General features: G+C 49.1%; 1 protein-coding gene across 2 annotated transcripts; it reads left to right on the plus strand.

The window, feature by feature from the left end:
- Nucleotides 1-5,511: 5,511 nt before the first annotated feature.
- Nucleotides 5,512-22,027, plus strand: NFAM1 (NFAT activating protein with ITAM motif 1). Of its 2 annotated transcripts, XM_009923275.2 has the most exons (6): nucleotides 5,512-6,333; nucleotides 8,449-8,787; nucleotides 9,863-9,972; nucleotides 12,561-12,659; nucleotides 17,280-17,366; nucleotides 20,066-22,027. In XM_009923275.2, the coding sequence occupies exons 1-6, from the start codon at nucleotides 6,279-6,281 to the stop codon at nucleotides 20,123-20,125; spliced, it is 750 nt and encodes a 249-aa protein (XP_009921577.2). In that variant the 5' UTR covers nucleotides 5,512-6,278; the 3' UTR covers nucleotides 20,126-22,027. The 2 variants fall into 2 exon arrangements, with proteins under 2 accessions (XP_009921577.2, XP_009921578.2); XM_009923276.2 differs by lacking the exon at nucleotides 12,561-12,659.
- The last annotated feature ends 1,178 nt before the right edge of the window (nucleotides 22,028-23,205 follow it).

Below are 23,205 nucleotides of genomic sequence, written 5' to 3' on the forward strand. Positions count from 1 at the left end.
AGGATCCTGGCTAAAAAAAACAGTAAGGAAGACAATGAAAGGAAAGGGGGAAAAAAAACCCCACAGAAAAAAGTGAGGGGAAGAACAGGGGAGGGAATGAGGTGGTCTGGGTGCGTGGGAGTGCAGGGTATCCTTGAATCAGCTGGGCAGCTGGGGGGGGAAGGAGCTTGGACTTGGAAGCAGCTGTGGGGCAGCCCGGGGTATCTGGAAGTGGGCAGAAGCTGCCCCCTGCCAGGGTGCAGGGAGCCAGGGCTGGCACAGCCGGCTGGCTCGAAGCAGGACTTGCTGAGGCTGGAGCAGCTTTCCTGTGCAGTCAAGGCCAGAAGGGCCATCTGGCGAGGCCAGTGCTGGCAGGGACGGGTCCTGCAGTTCCCTTGCAACCGCTGCCACCTTGTCCAACACGATCCTCCCTGTGTCTCCCCTGCGCAGGACCCAGCCCCTGCCAAACCTGCCTGCCCCCCACCCTTCCTTCACCCCTGACAGAGAGGATGCACAGCCCTTCACTCAGGAGGATTTCAGGGCATGATGTGCACAACTCAAGGCGTGCAACTGGCGAGGAGAGGGGTGGGGGGGGTCCTGTTTTAAGAGAGCATGGCTGGGAGCTGTCAGCAGCGTGCCCCACTCCTGCCCAGCATGCCTACCCCAGCTTTTTTGCTGCTAACGTGAGAAAGTTCAGGCTGGCACGGCTGTGGCACCTGCTGTCATACTCCCACTGGGAGCTGGAAAAGCATGCTGCTGGGACTGCTCACAGCACCCACATGCCCTTGGAGCGCAGCAGCAAGCCTGCCGCTGTTTGTGGAGGCACTGATTTGAGCCTGCCCCTGTTGAGGCAACCACGGCAAGCTAAACACCATTGCCGGAGCCTTGACTGTGCAGCATCACTGATTCGCGGCATGAAATAGGTGCCTGGGCTTTGCTGGTCGTGGAAAGCAATGACACGCAGTGCCAAGAGGCCTCTGCAAGCCGAGAAGTATCATTCATAATAAAACTGTGCTCCTCACCAGTGCTGGCAGGACTTTCCAGCCCTCGGCGTAGGAGGGATGGCTTGCAAGCAGCTGGGGCAGACAGTGCCAGGCGCTGGAAGCAACACTGCCTGCGGCTCCCCGTGCTTCGCCCTCCCCCCCCCCCGCGGCTGGGGACCGCTGCCCGTGAAAGGGCTCAGCAGAAGTGACTCAGCCAATGCCGCCGGCTGCCATTGCCGGAGGGGACTGCAGGCTGGGGCTGCGAGGGGAGCTGCTGGTGAGCGGGGCAAGAGGGGTGTGTGGGGTGACAGGCCCGGGCCGCTGCGCGGGCAGTGACCTCTAGCAGCAGGCAGGCAGCTGGGAGCGGGGATGGATTCAACCCCCTGCAGCGGGGCTGTGCGTCCGACAGAGCCTGCGGTAAGGTTTATCTTCCTTTTCCGCACCCCGTCTTCTGCTTGCTCCCACCTAATGGGCGAACTGCTACTGCGGCGTCTGCAGCTTGCTGAGTAAATATTGTTCTTCGAGTTGTCGATTACGGTTAATTAGCATTAATTCTGCCTGAAATGGATCCTAGTTGTGCTCATTTTCTCTGGGGTTGCAGCTGCGGCGCTGCCGAGTGGGGGAGACACCGAGCGGCACCGGGTAGGGAACACAGCGGGTTCCCCGGTCACCTGGGACTGTGGCGGTGGGTGGGCGGGTGCAGGAGGGAGGGAGGGAAGGGTAGGCCGGGCCCAGCACCACACGGGCTTTTCACACACTTTATTTTCTGAGCGACCTGTACGGGCCCGGCCCCGCATCTGCACCTCGCGTGAGCTGACTCGCAGGTGGCGCAACCCTCGGCGGCGCCGGCATAGCACCCTGCGGCTGCGCGACGCCGGACGACGAGCATTCACCTGCCCCGAAAGGAAAAAATTCAGTCACCGCTGCTCATCTCTTGGCGGGCCGCGGGCTCGGCCCCGCCGCGGGGAGCGGGGAGCCGAGGCCGGGGCCGGGGCCGGGGCGGGCCCCGCCGGCGGGCGGGAGCAGGGACGGCGGCGGCGCGCGGCGACGGCGCCATCTTGTGGGCGAGGGCGCGGGTTGGCGGGCAACGGCCGCCGCCCCTCAGCCCCCGCCCCGCGACCGAGCCAAGCCGTGGCTCTGTGGCGGCGGGGCGGGTGTCTCTCCGCCTTGGCCGAGGCAGCTCTGCTGTCCCTCCCGGTGCGGGTGAGCTGCCTGGGGGAAGCTTTACCCCGCCTTGCACGAGTGGACGAAACGTGGCCCGCTCTGCTGTCAGCAGAGCAGCTCTGGCCCCGCTTCAGCCCCAGGCCCGGCCAGGTGGACCTTCTCCTGGAAGGTGTCAGCCTGAGAAGGCGAGGAAGTATTTCCAGGCAAAATCCCGCTTGCCCCGGCTTGCCCTACGGGTTGCAAGAGGGAGCCTGTGAAAGGGAGCTGTAGGGAGCACCGCGAGGTTGAGGCGCAGCCACGCAGTGTCAGCCCCCCGAGAGCGCATCAGGCATGTGATGATAATTTAGTCCCTGGGAATCTTTCCAGTAGATGACAGAAAAAGAGCAGGAGCAGGGTGATTTCTGAGGCAGGCTCATTTTGCTGGTGAAAGGGAATTATAGAAGTGGCCCCTCCCTTCCCCACGGTAGTGTCAACACCTTTCTTTTTCTGGTTTCCCCTCGAGTTGCTGATTGTTCTGTTCCCTAGAGCAGTTCAACGGGTAGAAATGTAGCAAGGGCATTGGCAGCTTTTACCTCGGCATCATCCAGCCCTGCTGAGAGGCACTCGACACACAACAGTGGTAAAAATGCTGGCAGAGGTACGGCCCTGCTCGCGCTGGCTCTCCTACCACTCCTGCTGTCAGACAGAAGGAAACTGTACACCTCAGAGTCTGGGGTTAGAGGAGTCAAAGAGATTGTGAATCCTCAGAGGTGTGTGTGTTGCCACTGGCTGGCTTTCCAGCAATGGGGGATTGAGCTGGTCTCTGGCAAGGCAGCAAATCTGGAGCTGCCGTGCTGGGGAATGCTCTGAAGCGCTTTCTGCAATCAGGCTCGTTGAGTTGCTGCAGCTCTTCTCTGTGCCAAGCGCTGTTTCTCTTTTGCATGGTTGTGGTGTTAAACGCTTCAGGAATAAAGAGGCTTTGTTGTGGTCCCTGCAGCATTGCTTTTGCCTTGACTAGCAGCAGCCTTTTTGTTTGAATAATTGCTTTCCCTGGAGTTGGTTGTAGAAGCACATGTGTGTGTGCCTTAACTTGTGGGGTATACATTGAACACAGCTGTGAACAGGCAATTCTGGTAGGTTCAGCACTTGCCCAAACTTGTTGTTGTTCGTGCACACCAGAACAATGTGCTTTTCCTCATAGTTGGGAATGCTGGTGACTGTTGCAGGCTTTTAACAGTGCTTGAGTGAAATTAATGGCCGCTTTCCAGCTACAAGAAGAAACTGTTGCTATCACCTAGCCCAATCCTGTATTTAGTCTCAGAAAGTGACCAGCATTCGCGGACCAAGCCATACGCATCCTGGCCAGTCTGTGCTGTGGCGGGGCTACAGCTGGACAGGTGGTTCCCTCCTTGTCATGCTGCAGGGACCAGCTCACGTGCAGCAGTGTACTGTATAATGCATGAATGAAGGTCATACAATGACCTATTCCTTTGGAGCATTGTAATTTATTTCTGTTGGCACAGGTATCCTGGTTAGTTCCACCTAAGTTTCAGGGGGATCAGTTCAGCCTTGCTACAAGCTGGTAATAGAAACACACAACTCCCCAGCTTTTCCTCATCTTCCTCCCATTTATGTCTCCAGGGTTAAAACCCAGTCCAGAATCCCCAGACCAAATTGAATTAGAATTTAACATTCAAAGATTCAGGCTCCCTTTAGGCTCTAAGGAACAGAATGTCATCCTGTCTCGCAGTTAATAGCTGCTGGGTAGTCATTTCAAAGCCATTTCTTTTCAGCAAGCTGTACCATAGCAAATCCCAGCAGTGAATGTATTTCTGGCCTGGCCGTGACTCTAATCCCACAGCTGAGTCTTAGGTGTGATCTCTTTTGAAATGCTAGATCTATATATTTTTTTCTAAATTTCAGACAGCGATATTTGTAGGACTTGGCATTTAGAGTGGCAACAGGGTTGTTTGTAGGAAGAGAAGGGAAAGGACGGAAGGACGATGTTGACCTCACAGCCCTACAAACCTACCGCACTTAATCCACTTATCGCTCTGAATTCCTGAAGCAGATAAATGCTGATAACAGTTAAAACACATCACTGACAGGAGCAGCATGTTCTGTTCTCTAGAAATACATCAATGCTGGAAATTGCAAAGCTGTGCGCTACCGTGGGGATGAGTGTGATATAAGAGTGAAGGAAGGCCTCACTGGTCAGCAGGAGGGTAGTAAGCCCCTGCCCCCACTTCTCCCTCCCTGCCCCAACTACCTTGAGATGCCATTCAGGCCTGAGAAATGCTGCCGAGCACTGTTGTGACCCCACAGCCCCCCAGAGCCACAGCTGCCTGATCTGTGCCTACATATCTGAAATACCAAGTGGGCCCCAAGTGTCTTGTTACTGTTCTTGATTGTCCTTGCTGCTCAGTGTTAAGACCTGTGAGGAGCGATTTCCAGCTGAGGCCAGCCCCATGCAGCTCACGTCGGCATGTCTTGGGGAACAGAGTTAGTTTTGGCTAATCTGAGCTAAACCTTCCCTGGAGGAGTGCAGCTGCTCCACCAGCCTTGCACAGCCACACAAAACCACTTGCTCGTCTCTCCATCTGTTAGGGCTCTCAGCAAGGTACCAGAGCCATCCCTGGGCTCAGGGGGCCGCAGTGGCCGCAGCTGCATGCCACCGCTTGTGTCAAGACCACTTCTTCCTGAGGACTTGTCCCAGCCTGAATAGGAGGAAAAAGGCTGTAAACCAATGGTTGCTTTGGAGCCAGCCTTGCTCCTACAAACTCTGGAGGGATAAAACAACCGACAGAGAGTGATTTTGACAACACGCAGTTTGCAGGCTCGTCTACCTTCTTAGGTCTTTTGCCGCATGGCCATCCCCCACGTCTCCACAGCACAGCACCCTGTGTGAATGGGCACCCTTGAAATTGCAGCAAAGTGCTTTCTTGTAGACAGTGCAAATGTCTCATGAGAAGTGCGAAAGGAGGAAGCTGCCTAGAGAGAAGTGAAGACCTCCCAGACATCAGGGTTATTTTTGAGTCAGATGCTGCTCAGCTGTTACATTGCAGATGTCTTAGCTAAAAACAAGCTTTTGCTGAAATCAAAGACTCTTCATGAGTATAGGCAGCAGGATCCTCCCACAAAAAGAAGGTTTTCTTCTTCAAAGGGCTCTCCTTAGATTTCCCTACAATAGATTTCTTAGGGCTTGCCTGCATTGCAAAGCTGTGTGGATCTGAGACATCTCAGCTGTTGGGAATGAATTTGCTGTCTGGTTGTTCTCACTTCTGGAATAAGAGTGCCTTCCTCTGAAGTGACCTAGTGGAGGGCTTGGCTGTGGAGGGAAGTTTTGTGCAGTCAGGAGTACAGTGGAGCCGTTCCTCTGTACTGACTGCTGATGTGGGTACTTGTTTTCCATGTTGAAGGCAAAACAGGTGGTCCCACACTTGAGTGTTCACATAAAGAAGGAGTTTGATGGTGCTACTCTGCGCTGAACCCACACCCTGTGGCACTGCTCAGTAGCTTCCCCATGTGAACAAAGTACTTGATTAAGATAATTCGAAGTAAGATGACCTTATCCCAAAACCTGGAAGTTCCATGCAGTGAGATAATCAGGAATAGCTGTTCCAAAACAACTGTGTAAACAAATCCTTGCAAAATTATGGTAAAAATCTCACTGTGCCACTTTTAAGCTTCTCCATTGCTCCAGAGTCAGTTGAACCCTACCCTGAATTTGACCACATTCACCTCAAATGGCCTCAATCTGCATCAGTCAAAGCACTTTTTTTCCATATTCCAACATGGAGCTTCAGTCACTGCGGAAGGTGACAAAGTTTGCTTTAAATGAATGTGATATTTTACAGTCATCGGAAGACAAAGCTATACGCATTAAAGAGCTTATGGTCTAATCTTTGGACACCCACTGCTAAGTGTAACACCATCATAATAGTACAGTGAAATGAACCCTGGTGCGGGGAGGAGTCTGACCAAAAAGCAGAAGAGCCTGCATCTGCCAGGAACAGCTTGCCAAAGCTGTGTGTGTCCATCCCGCTCGTCCTTTCGCAAACGGGAGGGACTCAACCAGCTGCCCTGGGTGTGGAAATACCTGACAAGCCCCCATTTCTTTTGCCTTTTGGATCTTCATGTCTGGTTGCTTTCTTACAGCCTTTGACCCCCATCATGGCCTCTAATCTAAAAGTCATCTTCCTGTTTCTTTGGTTGCTTCAATGTGGAGGTAAAAAAAAAATGGTTTTTTTTATTCCTTTTGTTTACTCTCACGTTTGTTCATATTAGAGCACTTCCAGCTGCTATCTTTTGCTAATTTCCAGAGATTCCCTCTAGGAATTTGCACGCTGCTGCTATTTCTGTCTTTTAAGCATTTCAAAGCTGAGAGAGAGAATCCTCAAGAAAGGAGGAACATGGGAGAAGGGTTAGATAACCTAAATAAAATGGTTTGGCTTTTTCCCTGGCATGTTCTTCTCAAGCTAATGGCTTCTGGGAAACTGTAAGAAAATGGATCTCTCCTCTGTTTTGTTACAGCAGTGTTTAGCCATGTCTTGTATAGAAACTATATTCATGTGTGTTCTGCTGGGTAGAGATGAGGAAAAGCATGATGAATGATGAATTTTTCTAGAAAATAAGGCCCAGAAAAGACCACTCAGGTTATCACTCTTGCAGTGTCTGCAGGATTTTCTGTTACCATCTTTCCATAATATTGTATCTAGTGTACACAGGACTGTGCAGTCACAAGGAATGAGCATTTCCCTTAGGACTGTACTGTATCTTGGTTGCTTTTACAGCTAAGAACATTTTTCTAGTGATGTAGCCTAAGCTCTTCCTTACTCTCAGGCTATTGTCCCTGGCTATGTCATCTGTAGAGGATTTTCCTTAACGGATGTTACTTCCCAACAGTCTTTTCTGGAGAGTGGCCCTGCCCTCCCTCCACTATTGCCCCCCACAATGCTTCCTCAGTGCTCAGCATTCAGCAACACTAACTCCTGCATCGCCTTTTCCGATGCCCAGTCCTGCTGTGCAGAGATGCTGCTACTGTTGCAATGCAGCGTTAGTGCACCATGACAGGAAAGCAAGCCTGGCTGTGCTCTGGGACAGCTTTAATGCCTTGTTATGGGCCTGTTCATAGATGCAGAACCCCAGGGAATCCCATCAAAAGCATGAATGGAAAAGCCCGCCCATCCCCTACTTCTCTCTCTACTTTTTTTTCCCCCTTCTATTTCCATGTCTCTGAAAGAATCTTTCATCTTGTAAGAAGACTCGTGTGTTAGTTTCCAGTTCCCTTTTTTAAGGACAACAATGGTTTGCATGGGTCTCTTCTTAAGTTGCTTTATATATGGTGTTATGTCAGCTGCCGAACAAATAGATCCAGAGGCTGCCTGATGTTAAACCTAGATTTGGCTGGGAAGCCAAAGAGGTCCCGTACCCCAGGCTCCTTACTAGCCTGTGGCTCACTCTTAGTTTTTTATTTTTTGTTAAACAAAACAGGGAGTGAACTATGGTGTGGTTCCCCATCTGTGCTTATTCATCCTCTCTTGTAAGTCCTGACATAATTGTCTGCAGTGATAGATCACTTTCAACAGCCCTGTCTGTGTAAGGGGGAAGCACATGAAGGGCATGATCTCCCATCTCTCTGCCTAAGATACTGTCACATATAGATACTTAAGATCTGCAGTCTTCTGCAGATAGTTCTCATATCTACCATCGAGTCTTGTGCTTTTCTGCCCATTTACAGCAGCAAAAGTTGGGAGTGATTAAGCTGTGTGTTATTTCTCATGGCCCCGGTGCTGGCCCCTGTACAGAATATGCAATTTCCTTCCTTACTCATGTTTCAGAAATACACAGTCCCACTGATAACACCTGCTTGCATACAGCATCTTCACTGGCGCAGTCATCACATTGCCACGCATAGATGCCCAAGTGGAGGTTTGTAACTCAGGAGTTTCAGATGTCCAGCTAGCGTTTGTCTTGGAAAATCGCTTTCTATTCATCCGCTGTAAATACAGTCTCACACCACTGCAAAATCAGTTCACTTCCTGCTTCATTTCCTGTCTTTCTGCATGCTGGCATTGTACAGAGGAGCTCACAAGGGAAACGGGGAAGCCTGTGAATGCAACAGGCTATTGCAAATCACACAGCCATTACCTAAGAGATGTGGCAGATGACACAGGGCACATGGTCTGAATCAATCAATCTCTGACAAGGGCCAACACTGCGTGCTACGGGCGTGCTTCCTGACATAGGGTTATTTTCACTGTGTGATCCTGTCTTTGGGGCAGCAGTCCCTTCCTGACTCAAAGTGATGTTCGGTGACTGCTAACAATTATTACCCTTACAGGGGGAAATGTCGATGTACAGCAGATACCTCCAATCCAGGTTGCACTGCTCAAGGAAGGAATATCCATCCCCTGTAAAGTTACCTTCCCTTACATGCCGAAATACACCAAATTTTCAATCTTCTATTACTGGATTAATTCACTGGGCCAGAAAATATCCATCTGTAGTAAGTCAGAAAAAGTAGACATCCCTTCTGGAAAAGAGAATAAGACTGCTACCATATCTTATGACCACAGAATCATGCCACTTGAAAACACCTCTTCTACTGGCACATACTACTGCGAGGTCAAATGGAATGACATCCAGAAAATGGGAAAGGGAGTGTTTGTCCTTGCTAGAGGTAAGTAAAGAACCAGAAAGGAAGGGTAGGTGGCTAAACGTCAGCTGAATCTGGCTATGAAAAGATGATCTTTGCTCTTCTTTTCCTTTACACAGACACACTATGAAGTCAGGTGGGAATAATACTTTATGCCCAACGTTTAATGCCATCAGAGTTGAATGCACTTTACACAGGTGACCTGTGCTACTGTTCCCAATGCACAGATGGGGACATGAAGATGCAGTAATTTTTGTCTGCCCTGCTGCAGCCTCCTGGGAACAGCGGGCTTAAAGTCAGGGTCTAACCAGGGAGCCTGGGCATTGGGTCAGAGGGTGCTTTTAGGTGTCAGTGTTCAGAAGACAGTGCGGTTTGGCTTTTAGCAGTGCGACAGAGACCGTTGAACACAAGGTCAGTGGTTAGGGTGCTTGCTGTAATCAGATGTACAGGTTAGGCACTCACTGTTAGGGGCTCACAAACAGATAAGGGGTTCACCGTAATCCCTCCCCTTTTTCCATGTGGTACAAGGTGTTGGCTGTTCCGTAAATGTGCAGACTGGAAAGCAAGGGAGAGCTTCATGCCAAGATAAGAGGAATGTTATAGAAAAGTGATAAGGACATGCATGCTGCTGACTGGCTGGATTTGCATTACTGAATGCTGGATATGAAAAACTTCTTAGAAAGTGTACGTGCAAAGAGCCATGACGAAACAGCTTTGCTACACTGGTCACAGTATGTCTGCACTACTCACCCTGCTAGTTTGTGTGGCCTGCGTGCTTTCTATCATCTGTCTTTCTGCCCCTATCACTAAAGACCTTTGCTGGCCTCTACCTACTACCTTTCTTGGCTCTCATAGTTATGCCACCTCCCTCTAATCTACATGAAGTGCAGCTGCTTGTATCCTGTCTCTTTTGCCTGAGTCTTCAGCTGCACCCTGCTCTCTCTTCAGTCAGACTAGGTTTTTAAGGGTGTGTGCATTTGTGCCACCATATTCTGCACTGCTTCTGTATTTTAGTTCTCTCAAGGCTCTTTCCAGGGATAAAAATGCAGCCGGATTGTAACTTCCGCTCACACTGAATTTTTCGCTGCCTTTGTTACAGGTACAGGGTACATAGAGACCTCTTATGGGTGGGAAATCCTCATTACCCTTACCGCTCTTCTTGCTGCATTGAGCATCACTGCAACAGCTCTGCTTCTGTGGAAAAGAAAGGCAAGTTATAACCAAATAAAAAGCAATACCTGGCACAACCCGATCTAGGAATTTATTTCATTTGATTCTAACTTGGCTGGATTGGAAGTCCCCGTGCTGAAATTTTCAATGCTGGGTGTCTGCCTCAGGTTTATTTTGGTTTTTTAAGTTCAGTCTTTCTGAGAAAAAAGATTACAGGAAAGACAAAACGAGTCATTGATTTGTCCATTAAAGAAATTCTGGTAATCATTTTGACTCTGGCATGCTCTGCTTTAGAGCAAGGTTCTGACACAGGGCAAGAAGTCACACTAGCAGTGTGTTGGCACTGAAAATATTCAAGGAGACATAGCCTTGTGATGGGTTTTTGCAAAATTGCAGTTTGTGCATGCTCAGTCGTGGCTCTTGTCAATTTAGCAGCTCGGTTGTCTAAAGAAGCCCCTTTCCACATGGTGCCAGTCAGACAGGTAACGTCCTATGCACCCAAGCAAGTCTGTTGCAGCCCTGGTGGCAGGAGGAGGTCAGGACTTTCCCTGTTTCTAATCCTCTTTCAAGATGGGGGCTATTCTGGTTCAAGGGCACAACCTGATTGCAGGGAGACTGTGCAATTGTGTTCCTGAGCCATGGCTCAGGCACCACAGAAGAAAACAATCTGCAGCATGGAGGGCATGGGGACCAGAGCCTTGGGCATGTGTTTGGCAGAGAAGACATTAAGAGACAGAGTGAGAGGGGAAGATGAGGACAAGGATCGCAAGGAAGCCTGTGTGGAAGTCCCAACTAACTGGAAAAAGACAGAGACAAGGACCCAAGGAGCAATCTGCTTTAGTTGGCTCTGCTTTGAGCAGAGGGGGATTGGACTAGACAATCTCCAGAGGCACCTTCCGACAGCAGTGATTCTGTGAGACTGGAAGAAGGAGCCTTGGGAGGGAATCTGGGGTGAGGAAGCACTGGAACTTGGAGGAGGGTGTTCAGACTGGTCTGATAGGCCCCCCAGGTGAGCAGACTAGTGGCACAGGCTGGGTCCAGCTAGATAAGGAAGTGGAGGCTGGGATGAGTAGCTGAGGGCAAAGGGGAAACCAGGAGTGGGGAAGAAAGGATGTAGAGAGCAGGAGAAGAAAAGCCAAAAGTAGGGCTGAAAGATCTGGATGAGACAGGGGCCCTGTGTAAAAAACTCTGGAGTTGTGATACTGGAATCCCTGTTGCTTGGGGGGAAAACCTACTGCTCCTAGTACTGCCACCCTCAGGCGTTCCAATAGCACCCTCCGCATTCTTCCAGAGATCTCAAGACTGGATTAAAAAAATCTGATGTCTTTCAGAATGGAATTTGGGGATTGTTGTTTTCTAGGTAGAGTATGCCCCATATTTACTCTTTCAAGCTGCTCTCTGCTGCCACAACAGCAGACTCTCTGCATACATTTTTATGTGGAGGCTGTGCTGCTGGTACAGTCCTACGACTCCAGGGACCGTCAGGCTTCAGCACACACAGTCAGAGATCATGAGGTTGAAAACAGAATGGCAGCAGTTGGCAGACCTGCTAATCTTGTGAGACTTACCTTGCAGGCAGTCTGATGGAGGGGGAAGGAGTGTAAGCGGCAGAGTGACTAGGCTGGAGGCAGGCCCCCATGTCTGCTTGCCTAGACAGCATCTCCATGGGGATGAGGAGGGAGGCACTGTCACGACTTGCCGATTGGCATCTCTAGGTTTTGAGGTGGGCCAGCAAGTCTCAGACCTACAGGCTCTCCTTGGGGCCCAAAGAGATTGTGCAGTCATTACATTTGCCTTCCTGCAGAACACAGCCCATATTTCTCACCACAGCTTGCTCAGACCTGCTGGTTTAAAAATGTTTATCTTTAAGAGAAGCTATTTAGCATCCTCCTTAGTTACTAATGGACTGGAAAGCAGTTCATCGTTTTCATGTGATGTGAATATAATCATCCCACTTCTTTCTGAATTAGAACAGAGATACTTAGCAAAGCCTTCTGCCTTTCGTGCCTCCTCTCTGGCTTGCTGAGCAGGGCTAACCCTTATGTGTGCATGAATGGAACATGTTCAAGGAGAATTCATCTGATGCAAGAAACATTTCAGAGGAAGAGACATTCTTCCTTCAACTCCATGCTGGACTTGCATGTTAGGGTATCACTGATTGTATGTCATCATTAATGGTCATCTGGCACTCTTCTCTAGACTGCATATTAACAAAAGCTTCCTGGCCAAATCCTGACAAAAGTCACTGTGTTTTGCCTCTCTGAAATTCCCACACACACTTTGAACAGGGCCCTGCTTTACTCCCTGTCCCGCAGCATTGTTGTGTACTGTTAAATACTCACACCCTCCATCCAGCTAAGTTTCAGTGGTGGAAGTGATTTCTATGTATGCACAGAGCCCAGTGCTCCTTTCCACTGCTCCAGTGTAAGTCATCAGACTCCTCCATTTTACCCTGTGGTGAGGAAAGGGACAAACCCACATTGTGCATAGAGTGCCAGCACTCTTTGCTGTGGAAGCACTCAGGGGGTGCGCGAGCAGCTGGCTTTGACATGACATTTGTGTTCACTTCATCTTTGGGGAGATGGTGTTTTCTCCAAATGTGTCATTCGCTATCTTGTCCTGAGCAGGTGTTGTGCCCTAGAAGGAACCAGCTAAATATCCTGAGACAGAAGGTGGAAACGCAGCCCCCTTCAGCCATTCCACCACCACCACCTCCTGTCTATGATGTGAGTACCAGAATCACCCGCCGTTCTTTCTGTCCGCATCATGGTACAACCCTTCCTTTCCCTACTCTGCCATGCTACAGGCACCACCAGTATCATGATGTGAAACATAAGCAATATCTGCGTACCAGCCTTGTACTGGTGGCCTTGCTCCTGTGTTCTGCCCTGCTTAGCTCTTCTCAGGACTGTGCATGTTGCGTGTCTCCATCCTGGTCACACTCGTGGCCTCCTCAGTGCCAAAGCCTTGCACCATGCCCTGCTGGGCAGCACCCTTCCCTTTGCCAGCAGTGTGGCAGCACAGAGCAGCAAGTGTGGGGCCAGAGAGGATTCCTGGGGGTAGAGGTAGAAGGGTCTCCAGAAAGTCAAGAAGGAAGAGGGGATTTCAGCCCCACTTTGTACTGTAGAGTGCCTCAAGGACATGCCCTTCACAGCTGGAGAATGATGGCTCAGGAAAGGGGCAGAGAGAAATGCTCCCCCCAACAACCCCAGCTGTTTAGAGCTCCTGCTGTGACACTTTCACCAGTGTCAGTGTCACAGGCCGCTGCAGTCCTGAGCAGGCTGACTAGCTCTCAGGGGGAAAAGGGCAGAAAGAAAGTGAAGGGGGTCTCTTTTTTGGAGTATTTCCTTTTTCATTGCATAGGATCTCCTTTTCCATTCCTCAGACTGGGGAATGCTGACTGCTCCCACTTCTCGAGCCCAGTAGCTGCAGCATCATAGGTAATAGGATTGGAGTAGCTCTCCTGAAATGTCAGGCCCAGACCTCAGATACCTCAAGTAACCATGACCCCTAATCCCATTTAGAATCCATCCAGCTCCATTTAAAATGGATTCCTTTTTCTCCTTTTACTCCCATGGGAGGGCTGCTCTGCTAAGAAGGGAAGGTGTTTTTTTTCCCCCGTGATCTGTGGGACAAACAAGGAGGAATAAAATGAAAGTGAGTAGAGAAGGATGTTGCCTGAATATTAGGAAACCTTTCTGACTGTGAGGTCTATAAGGGCTGGAGAAGTCTCTCTGAGGAAAACCTGTAAGCTTTGCTGCATTAATCATTTAAACTAAACAAAGTGAAGCTCTGGAGAATGTACTACAGAGAGGAGTAAAGCTCTGCCAAGGAGGCAGGAGACCTGATAGGGGGCAGATATGAAGAACAAGAGGATGGGCCTGCCCCCTTCTCATTCTCATTTTGCAGGTGGGGGTGCACCATTTTATGGCCCTTTAATTTTTGGAGTGGAGGTTTAAAAGAAAGCATTATGTATTGTATGTGATATGTCTATTCTGGGCAAAAAGCAATGCTTTGGGTAAAGGAGGTTGCAGGTTATAAACCTTTTCATTTGTATCAAGTAATTTCTTTTTAATTCAGGCTTATAAAAATCCAAATGGGTAGTTTCCTGCTGAAGTGGATGATTTCTGCAAGGAGACAAAAAAAAAAAATCAAATCCATTTTTCGCTCAGTCGGCCTCGTCATGCATCCTTAGCTCCATCTTAATTACATGTTTCATCATGTTGCTCTGTTCAGGAGGCCCCACTAAGGCTAACACAGCAAGCCAGCAGAGCCAGCCTTAGGCACAGGCAGTCCCGGGAGCTGGCTGAGTCCCTGTGCTTGCAGGAGCCCAATGGACCTGGCCCAGTCAGCCTTCCCCCAGAGCCCATTAACCACACGCCAGCTGTGCAGGGCTCCCAGCCAGCCCGGTGTGCAGGGCAGGTGGCTCAGCCCTCTTTGGCAGAGCTGCAAGCAGCCTCGGACCGTCTCCTGTGTGCTGGGGGGTATGAGCCCGCCCGCTGGAGGTTACTTTATTGTGGAGCAGCTGCTGCAAGGTGACTCATTTGGGCATGAAGCAGCAACTCCCGCCGCAGTCACAGTACATGGTGAGAGCCGGGCTGCTAGGTGAAGGCGGGGGAGTACAGGGCTGCGAGGTGTAACCGGGACATTAATGGGGGAGAGAGGACAAGAGCCCTGGGATGGGCACCCTGCATTGGATGGGCCCTCAGGACAGGTGAGGGGAGTTGAAAGTCAACAAACCTTACTTTCTTTGAAACATGACTCTGGTGCCCTGCTGCTGAATTTTGTTGGGACTCTGCATGGTGTAAACCCAGCCCTGCAAACTGCATTTGAAATTAAGTACGTTGTGAAAACCCGTTGGTGTTAAATTGGGTGTTGAACACTTAGTGCTTAATTCACAGGGAGGGCAGAAATCTGCGGTCACCATTGGGATAAGCTAAGGCAAGGAAAAGAGAAGGACAAGTGAGAAGTAACTCCAAGTGATGAGATAAAGAAGGAGGTCAGAGATTAGGGGATGGGACAGGAGGCCAGCATGTGCCAGATGTGCTGTCTGTGGGGGAAAGCAAGAGGTCAGAGTCTGCAAAAAAGTCGGGTCAGGGAACCATAGTGTCCTTGCAGGCCTGGAGCTGGGAGCAGGAGCAGCAGGAGGCAGCACAGGACATAGAAGGAAGGGCTTGGAACTGGCTGGTGCAGCTCTTTAAATGCTCTGTGTTACCCTACACAGCAGCAAGGCTCACCCCTGGTGTGGGAAGGGTTAGAGTTCCTGCTGCACATCCCTAGGAGCAAATGCCTTCCTCACTGGCTCTTCCAGGTGCCACCGTTTACCTCATGGGGGTGGGTGTACACAGGGAAAAGCAGCAGGTAGCAAAAAGCCCTGGTAATAAGGGCGCAGCTGGGCACCCACTTTGTTCCCACTACACTGCTAGGTGTTCCTAGACGTCTTTGTCCTACTGCAGCCCTGGAGCAGCTCTACCTCACTGCACTGCCCAGACCCAAACCTGTGTTTTCCTCTGTCTTCCAGCTTAGCTGCCTAGTTAACAAGCAGCTTGGAAATAACAATCTGAGAGACTCGCTTCATCTGCTTTACACTTCTAACAAGCTTTTTGAGCAGCAAACAGACCTCCTGTGGTTGCCAGCAGGTTCCAGAGCACAGGAGCTTTTCCCAGTGCAAGGGAAACAAGGAAGCTGCTTGGGGATGGGAAGACATCTGCCAGCAGGGAGGAGAGAGGCCTGTGTGCCTCCACTGTGACAGCAGCAGGTGGTCAGTGACCAAGTAAAAGTAATTAATTTGCAAATGGCGGTTGGAGACAACAGCTTTCCAACTGGCCAGCAAAGGGCCAGCATTGTCAACAGCCTCCATGGGAAGAGAGCTTGTGGAGGGAGGGAATCTTTTTTGGAGGTTGAACAGCAAAAGGATCCTTCTTGCTTGCGAGTGGCTTCAGACTAGAGCAGTGAAAGAGGCTGCCTGTCCTGCCAAGGGCACATGGAGCCATGCTGCTGGGAGCCAGCATCACAAAGAGAATTGAAAAAGAGGACGGAGAAATGGGATTTTCTGTGTGTGCATGTGCACATGCGAATAGTTGGGAATGTCTGTGTAGGCAAGCGGGTTGTTGGGAGTGGAAAGCAGACAGGTGAAATAATTTGACTGTTCCCGGAGGAGTGGGAATGGGAAAGCCATGTGGTGTTCTGTTCACTGCGGCCCCCTCCTGTCTGAGTGCCTGTTTGTTCCAAGCCCTGCTCCCAAATGCTGCTCCTCTGTCATCTGGTCCTGTTCAAACCACTGTCCCGCTGGCCATGATCCCGAAAGATGCTGAGTGTTTGCAAGTCCGGATGAAATTATGGGGGTTCAGGTGATTGGCAGCCCCAGAATCAAGCCTCCATGTTTTGCTTGTCCTCCTCACTGTGTTGCAGGGCACCTCGCTCCCTTTGCAGTGTCTCCACTAATACCATCTGCCCCTCTTGGGCTGGAGCTCCTCCCATCTTCCTGTTGCCAGAGAAACAGCCACCTTGGCAACCTGCTGTCATCCTTGAAACACACATGGAAAAGTCCTCCTGATTGTTATGTTTGATCCTTCAGGCAGATCTGTAACATCACTCAAACTGACACGCATCTCCTGTGACACAATTACTTGGGGGACCAGTGGGTGCATACGCATGTGGGGTGCGTGTGTGTTTCTCTGTGTAGCTGTGTGGGACCACTGATATGTTTGAGGGCCTGGGAGTGCATTGATTTTTTTAATTATTCTTTGCTCACTCTAAGAAGAAAGGAGAGTTCTGGCTTGGAAAAAAACCCAGAAAATAAATAGAAATCATGCCCGATTTAGGGTTTCCCGTTATCGACAGCCCCTGTGCTTCAAGACCTCAGCCTTACCTCTCTTCTCACCCTTATTATGTGCCCAGAATAACCTTGAGCAAGAGCTTGTGAGTGTCAGGCACCTAAATGGTCTTGGGCAATGCAGAGCACTGCTGGTTACCTGTGGTCCCCATGGTGCACAATATCCTTTCATGTGGCAGGGGGGTCTTTATTCTGGATTCTGGGACAGTTTGGAGTGGAGGGAGGCAGGGGCATTGGCATTGTTCTCCACTGCCTTACACAGGGTAGGTAACGTCAAAGCTTGTCTCTGTGAGCCTGAAAAAGGAAGATGATGCAGCGGTACTGTAAAGATTTCAGGGGAAAAGGATTTTCTTTTTGCCCAAGTTCGGGCCAGGAACTTCAAAATTTTGGAGATGGCAGGGGTTCCTAAAAAATGTCAGGCATGAGATGGGAAACAACCCAGTGGGCAATTAGTTGTCTTAAACCTAAGTAATTTATTTGACCCCTGCTCTCTTCTCTCTTCCCTGTGTAGTGCCTGGATTTGCAGCAAGTTGATGTCTATTCTGTCCTTGAGAACAACATGAACAACCCGTCACCCAGAAAGAGTCCTCCAGGGAAGGTAAGGGCTGGGGCCCTGTTCTTGGAGACTTCCCTTATGCATTGGGCACCTGGGGAAAGAAAACCCACAGGGTCACCATGGCCCTAGCAGGCAGTAAGTGTGTCTCCAGTCCCACCGAAAGGGGAAAACGGGACGTGGCATCCACTCGCCAGCTGGCCTGCACATGTAGGCTATCTTCCCTCTTCCGGCAGAGCCCTTGCTCCTGCAGCTCTACCAGTTCTGACAGTCCCAGTTTCATGCAGATGCTTTGCTGTATGACGTACACTGCAAGGCATTGAGGGGTTTGGCGTTGCTGCTCCCTCTGAATGGGACAGATATTCATGGAGAATTGGCCAGATGCTGGTCTCTACTATTGCCCTTTCCAGATTATTTAGGCAGCTGAGAAGTCCTCTGGGGTAGAGGAATCTCTGCACTGGGGATAGACCCTGGACACAGCTGTGATCTCACTGGCATTAAGCACCTGAGAGCCATTTCATGGTGGCAGAAGCTAAAATGGTCTGAACGGAGTCTGGGCTGATACAGTCTCTGTCAGCTCTGGGACTCAGGAAAAGGCAGTGTGGGTACATTTTGGGCTTGGATCTTCTTGCTGGGCTGGGAGTTATGAGTTAGAGACAAGGAACTAAATCCACTCCTAGCGAAAGTAGCTGCATCTTGGAATATGCAGGTGCAGATCAGTTGTGGGGGCCACATGAAGCAGACCAGAGGTCCACACAGCCCTCTACCCTGCCTTTGGCAGGCATCAGCTGTTTCATAGGGACAAAGCTTGCATCAGGCACCCCAGGGAACATTTCCTTCCTGTCCTCAGAACTTTGTTGTTCTTTTCCCCCTCCAGACCTCTTATCTGCTTAAAAAAATACATTCATTCTTCTAACGTTGGAAAACGTTCCTGAAGAATGTCTCCCGCTTCCTCCCACTGATGTCTTGTTGGTGGGGAGTTCACCAGGTTGCCTATGCAGCATGGAGCGTGGTGCCAGCTTCAGTTGGCACCATCCCTCTGTTTCATGAAGGACAGTGTCTTCCAGTGTCTGAGGCATTTTCACAACTCCCACCTTTAGGAAAAGGTGGTCTAAAATCAAGCGGCCTCCCCTGTGTCAGAGCTACTTGCCATGTGGTCTGATCCCAAGGCCACTGGCCTCCTGCAGTTACTGCCGTGGCACCACAGCAGTTGGTGGTAGCAAAGGCAGGTATCTGATTGTTGAGGGGAAGGATGGGTTGTTTTATAAAGACTGCTTTATACCCCAGTGCATCATATGCACTGGAAAAGACAGCATCCCTGGTTTTGTGTTCTGGCTACATTTTGAATTAGTTGGATAGGGAGAACAGTAGGTCCTGATCCCTCTTCCCTGTCCTGTTATGCTTCTGTGTACTTTTATCAGCTGCCCCCTTCGAAACAATTTGGTCTGGATGATGAGATGCAGTACGTGTGGGTTTTTTCCCCTACCGTGGAGCTGTTTGGGCTATGCTGAATTGCTTGTGCATGGCCCACATCACCGCTCAACCTCTGCTTTGGGGGCAGTGGGTCTGTAAAACAGAGCAGAAACAAAGCAACAAAGAGCAAAGGAGCATCTGTGTGTGAGTAGGCCTGGCACTAGTAGTCTCAGCCAGTGTGGGATAAAGATCCAAGCAGAGATGGGAGAAACAAAGGAGAAGAAAGCAAAGAGAGGGGCTGGGATGAGCTTTCACACCAAGAGCAGACACCATCAAGTGTCTTCAGTTCTTGTGCTGGTCAGAAGGAAGAGGAGTGTGAGTGGCAGGACCCCACGATGTCTACACAGGAGAATTTGACTGCACTTTCCACTACTGTTGCAAGCACCTCGGTCAGCTTCCCTCTCAGTCACCTTGGGCTGTGACCGCCTGGGACACTCATCTTCCAGCTGGCTGTGCCAGAATATAACAGGGTGTTTTCCCTAAGAGCGAGACTTGTGGGCCAGTGGGTTTGGCCTGTGAGTGGGAGCTGGGACTGCTGAACGGTGGCTGATTCTGCTGTGGAGAGTCCAGGCCAGCCCTTGCTGCAGGATGCTGCGCATAGAGGGGGAGCTGTAAAAGGAAGCAGGGCAGAGAGCCCCTGAAACAAGAGCATTTGCATGCTGTCGTGCTGGACTGTCAGCCAGCTTGGGTAGCGAGGGGTTAATCCTGCATGCTTTGGAGGTGCCTGCACTCCCGCACTTTTGTAAAATGTTTTCCTTTGGTGGTGGCAACAGAGAAAATGGTAGTGTAGGTAGGGCTTCATTCATCCGGTGGCATTTCAGCTACTTGCTGTGTAACCTTGCTTACAGCAGGCCTGTGCCACACAGCGCTTAAAATATCAGTCTGTCAGCACCTTGTCTACACAAGGAACAGTCGTGTGGAATAGACTCAACTGTTGAAGAAACAGGATTGAGGAGGTCAGGGAATTCCTCCTTCACAGAATCCAAAGTGATTTATTTTTTTACCAAGTCCAATTTTCCCTCCCCTCCCTGTCTGACAGCTTTTTGGGGGAAGAGTGACAAGTAAAGGAGGCATCTTTATCCCTTGGGCTGGATTAGTCACGTTCATCTCTGGCAGAGCAACATTTCTCACTGTAGTGGCTTCCATTTCAGCAGATCACTTATAGCCATTTCTAACAGAACAAACGTCAGTGCCTGCTTATTAAGAATTAATTCATCTTCTTTTGAATAATTTTCCTCCATTTCTTTTTTCTTCTTTTCATCATTCTGCAGACACCTAAGAAGCAAGCAACTCTGGAAGAATCCTCTGATACGTTGTATGAGAATATCTAACAGGGAAAATCTGACCCTATGTGGACCAGACATCTTTACGTACGGCAGAACTACTCTCTTACATACCCAGTTCTCTGCAGAGATCTACAGTGACTTCAGGGCACAGCTGTGAGGGACTCCCGAACCCCTCCCCGGCTCCTTCTAAACTGCCCTTCATTAACAACAGAATGGATCTGTTAAAATCCCACCGGGGCTCAGTCTGCATTGATGCAGCAAAGCTATTTTGCAGCAAAGCTGTTTGATGCAAAAGAAAAGCTGCTTTTGTCAAGCACTCACACATATCTTAGATATGGTGCAGATGGGATCTGTGTGGGTTTCTGTCACCTGGCCTGGCTGAAATACTTAAATCTCAATCCTCTGTAAATGATAGGACAATCCAGAGACCTCCCCGCTTGCTGACTTGATCTTCCATTCCTGACCTGCAGCAGTCCATCTGATCCTGTGCCTATGGCTTTCCTGACATGGCCATCAGCCTTCATGCATAGTTTAACCGAGATCCAAGCATCCACCTGCCCATTTTTCCTTTCTTGGGAACCCCACAGTGAAACATGCTTTCCCATAATCTGCTAATCCCATCAAGTAGTCACAGATGCCTGCTGTGACCATAGTCAGTTGACTCAAATCTGTGCCTCTGAGTAAATGCTTTCCCTTCAGCAATATCAGCAGTATACGGTGAGGACTGGATGCACGGACAGAGATAAAGATGGAGAAAAGGAAAACAGAGAAAATATCCCTGCCTGGCAACATGTCTCAGTGGCAGTGCCCTTTCCAGAACGTGGAAGAGGAACAAAGGAGGTGGGAACCCAAGGAAACTCCCTTGCTGGGGCTGCATAAGCCAAGCGGGTCAGGGGCCAGGTTCCAGCCCAGAGATGTTCAAGCTCCCCTATTTCCTGTTCTTCTTAGCAATGGGCATTGTTATCACTTGGGCTTTTGAGCCTCTGTGGGAGCAGGCACGGTACCTCTGCCCCACCAAACCCAATAGGTTTGCCTTTGTTTCAGCTGGCCAGTATTTCCCAACAAGGGTATAAGGCTCCTTTACTCCCACCCCCATACGTTACTTGGCCAGGTAGACCAGTTCTGAAACTTAGAATGACGGGAAGGAGGAGGGAGGCCCTAGGGGTGAATTTCCTGTCCAAGCTCTTCTCTCTCCTGACAGCTGGCACTTGCCTACCATTTGTGCTGATGCATATTCTAGTTCTGATAGGGAAGAGGTTACATTAAATATCCATATAACACGATCAAACCAGTGGATCAAAAAGCTGAGGCTGTTTTATCTCAGATTAAAAAACAACAACAAAATAACAACCAAACAAAACCAACCCAAAATAAGAATATGCAGCATAACTTGAGAGGAATCATAGAAACCTCTTTAAAGAAGAAGATCAAATTAAAATTGAGCTCCAGGGTCATAGGACCCTCTCTAGTTGAAGATAATGTTGCTATGCATCAGAGATAGAGGCTATGGAAACTGTCTCCAGGGCCTCCAGCCTTCCTATACTATGTTTAAAGAGATAATCCGCTTATTGCTTTGCTCTTTTTATTAGAAGAGATTTCAAACATGCAATTTGGACTTTCTTTAACCACAGGAAAATGCTTTTTCTCTTCCCAGTGTTGAGGAATTCATTTCAGAAAGAGCAATGAATAGACAGCATGGCTTATTAGACCCGTTTTCCATTTGTTAAGTGATCGCAACAATAATAAATAAATATTTTTGAAGTCAACAATTCTAGTGTTTACTAATATGACCAGAAAACATTTGTCTTCGTAGAAGAATTTACAGAGGATTGTACAGGTATAACAATTCCTTTCCTTAACAAATTTGAAGAAATGATGAGATGAATTATAAATATGTTGCAGCATGGCAATAAAATATTCAGCAGAAGCTGGTGGATTAGATGAAAAGTGAAAACTTTCAAAATAATGTTGCTTAGTTTTTGTGTTTTGCTTTCTAAATGCTAAAAATACTGGGTGCTAGTGGAAATTTCCTGGCAAGGATCTCACTTTGCAGTGAATTGATTTGTCTTGTCTTTCTGTTACCTTTTTAAATAGTGTGTTTCTGGCATTTATGCCCGACCAATTCTATATATTAAGTAGCTGAAGCTGTTTAAAGTGAAACATGAGAGGAAGAGTGGTATTTGGAATAGAAAAGGCTATTCCAGAACAGTCAGTGCTAAAGTACTGGAAGAATCACACCAGGTTCTGATCAATTAAGTGAAAAAGTAAAAATTTCCAAGAAACACTGGTACGTCTGGGGATTTGGGGTATGCGCCAAAGCTAGCCAAAGATGAGGGGAGTTGCTGTGTTGATTTCAGTGGGTTTTGGATTGGCCCTGCAAGCGTAAAAGGCTGGTGCATGAGAAAAGGGAAGCTTCGAAGCTACGTAGACACAAGCTAATATCACTTCTTTAGCATCGTAAGCCATGGGCAGCCACAGCAGCATCAGAGAGTGTGAGAGAGAAAGGTATAAAGCAGAAGACTGTGAGAGCAGGGATGTTTTTAAATGGTATGATGTTTTCCAAAGAGGTATGAGGAAATGCCTTCAGGCACAGGTAGGAGAGACTAGGAAATATAATTTATATAATATTGGTATAGCTACTTTGTAGCAGAGATTTGTTCAGGAAAAAGGCAGTCATTTGGTCTTTTTGTCTTACCTGACTCTATGGCCCATGAGAGTAGATGCAGAAAATGAATATTACTACTAAGAGGAAAGGAGTTCATTTTTAGAGTGTTGAGCAATTGGGGGGAAAAAAGAAAGAAAGAAAAAAAAAAGAAAGAAAGAAAAATTAAGGAATGGCTCCCCCAGCTCCACAAAGGTGAGCGGTGATGACTGGCTTGTTGTGTTCACTCTAGAGGTTTTGCTTTAAAATGAATGTTGAGAATGGATTCCTCTTTAAAAACTGTGTCCCTAAGGGCCTCAGCTCCACTTCCTTCCCCCAGCATGGTGCTGTTATGCACAGAGCGTGCTCTCACGTTACACTGGTATAATCTTTGATTCCCAGATGTTGAATTATCCTTTTGTATTGACAGGATTTCAGGGAAGTGGAGACCCATTATCAAAGTAAGCAGTGGTGCGAGGTGGAA

The sequence above is a fragment of the Haliaeetus albicilla genome, chromosome 19 (assembly GCF_947461875.1).
Source record: "Haliaeetus albicilla chromosome 19, bHalAlb1.1, whole genome shotgun sequence".
NCBI classification, from domain to species: Eukaryota; Metazoa; Chordata; class Aves; order Accipitriformes; family Accipitridae; genus Haliaeetus; species Haliaeetus albicilla.

Bases quoted from the DNA above. Each gene is read 5' to 3' on its own strand.
- NFAM1 (XM_009923275.2), top strand. From the start codon at position 6,279: ATGGCCTCTAATCTAAAAGTCATCTTCCTGTTTCTTTGGTTGCTTCAA. The intron at 6,334-8,448 runs GTAAAAAAAAAA...TTACCCTTACAG, and splicing joins TTGGTTGCTTCAATGTGGAG to GGGGAAATGTCGATGTACAG. The intron at 8,788-9,862 runs GTAAGTAAAGAA...CCTTTGTTACAG, and splicing joins AGTGTTTGTCCTTGCTAGAG to GTACAGGGTACATAGAGACC.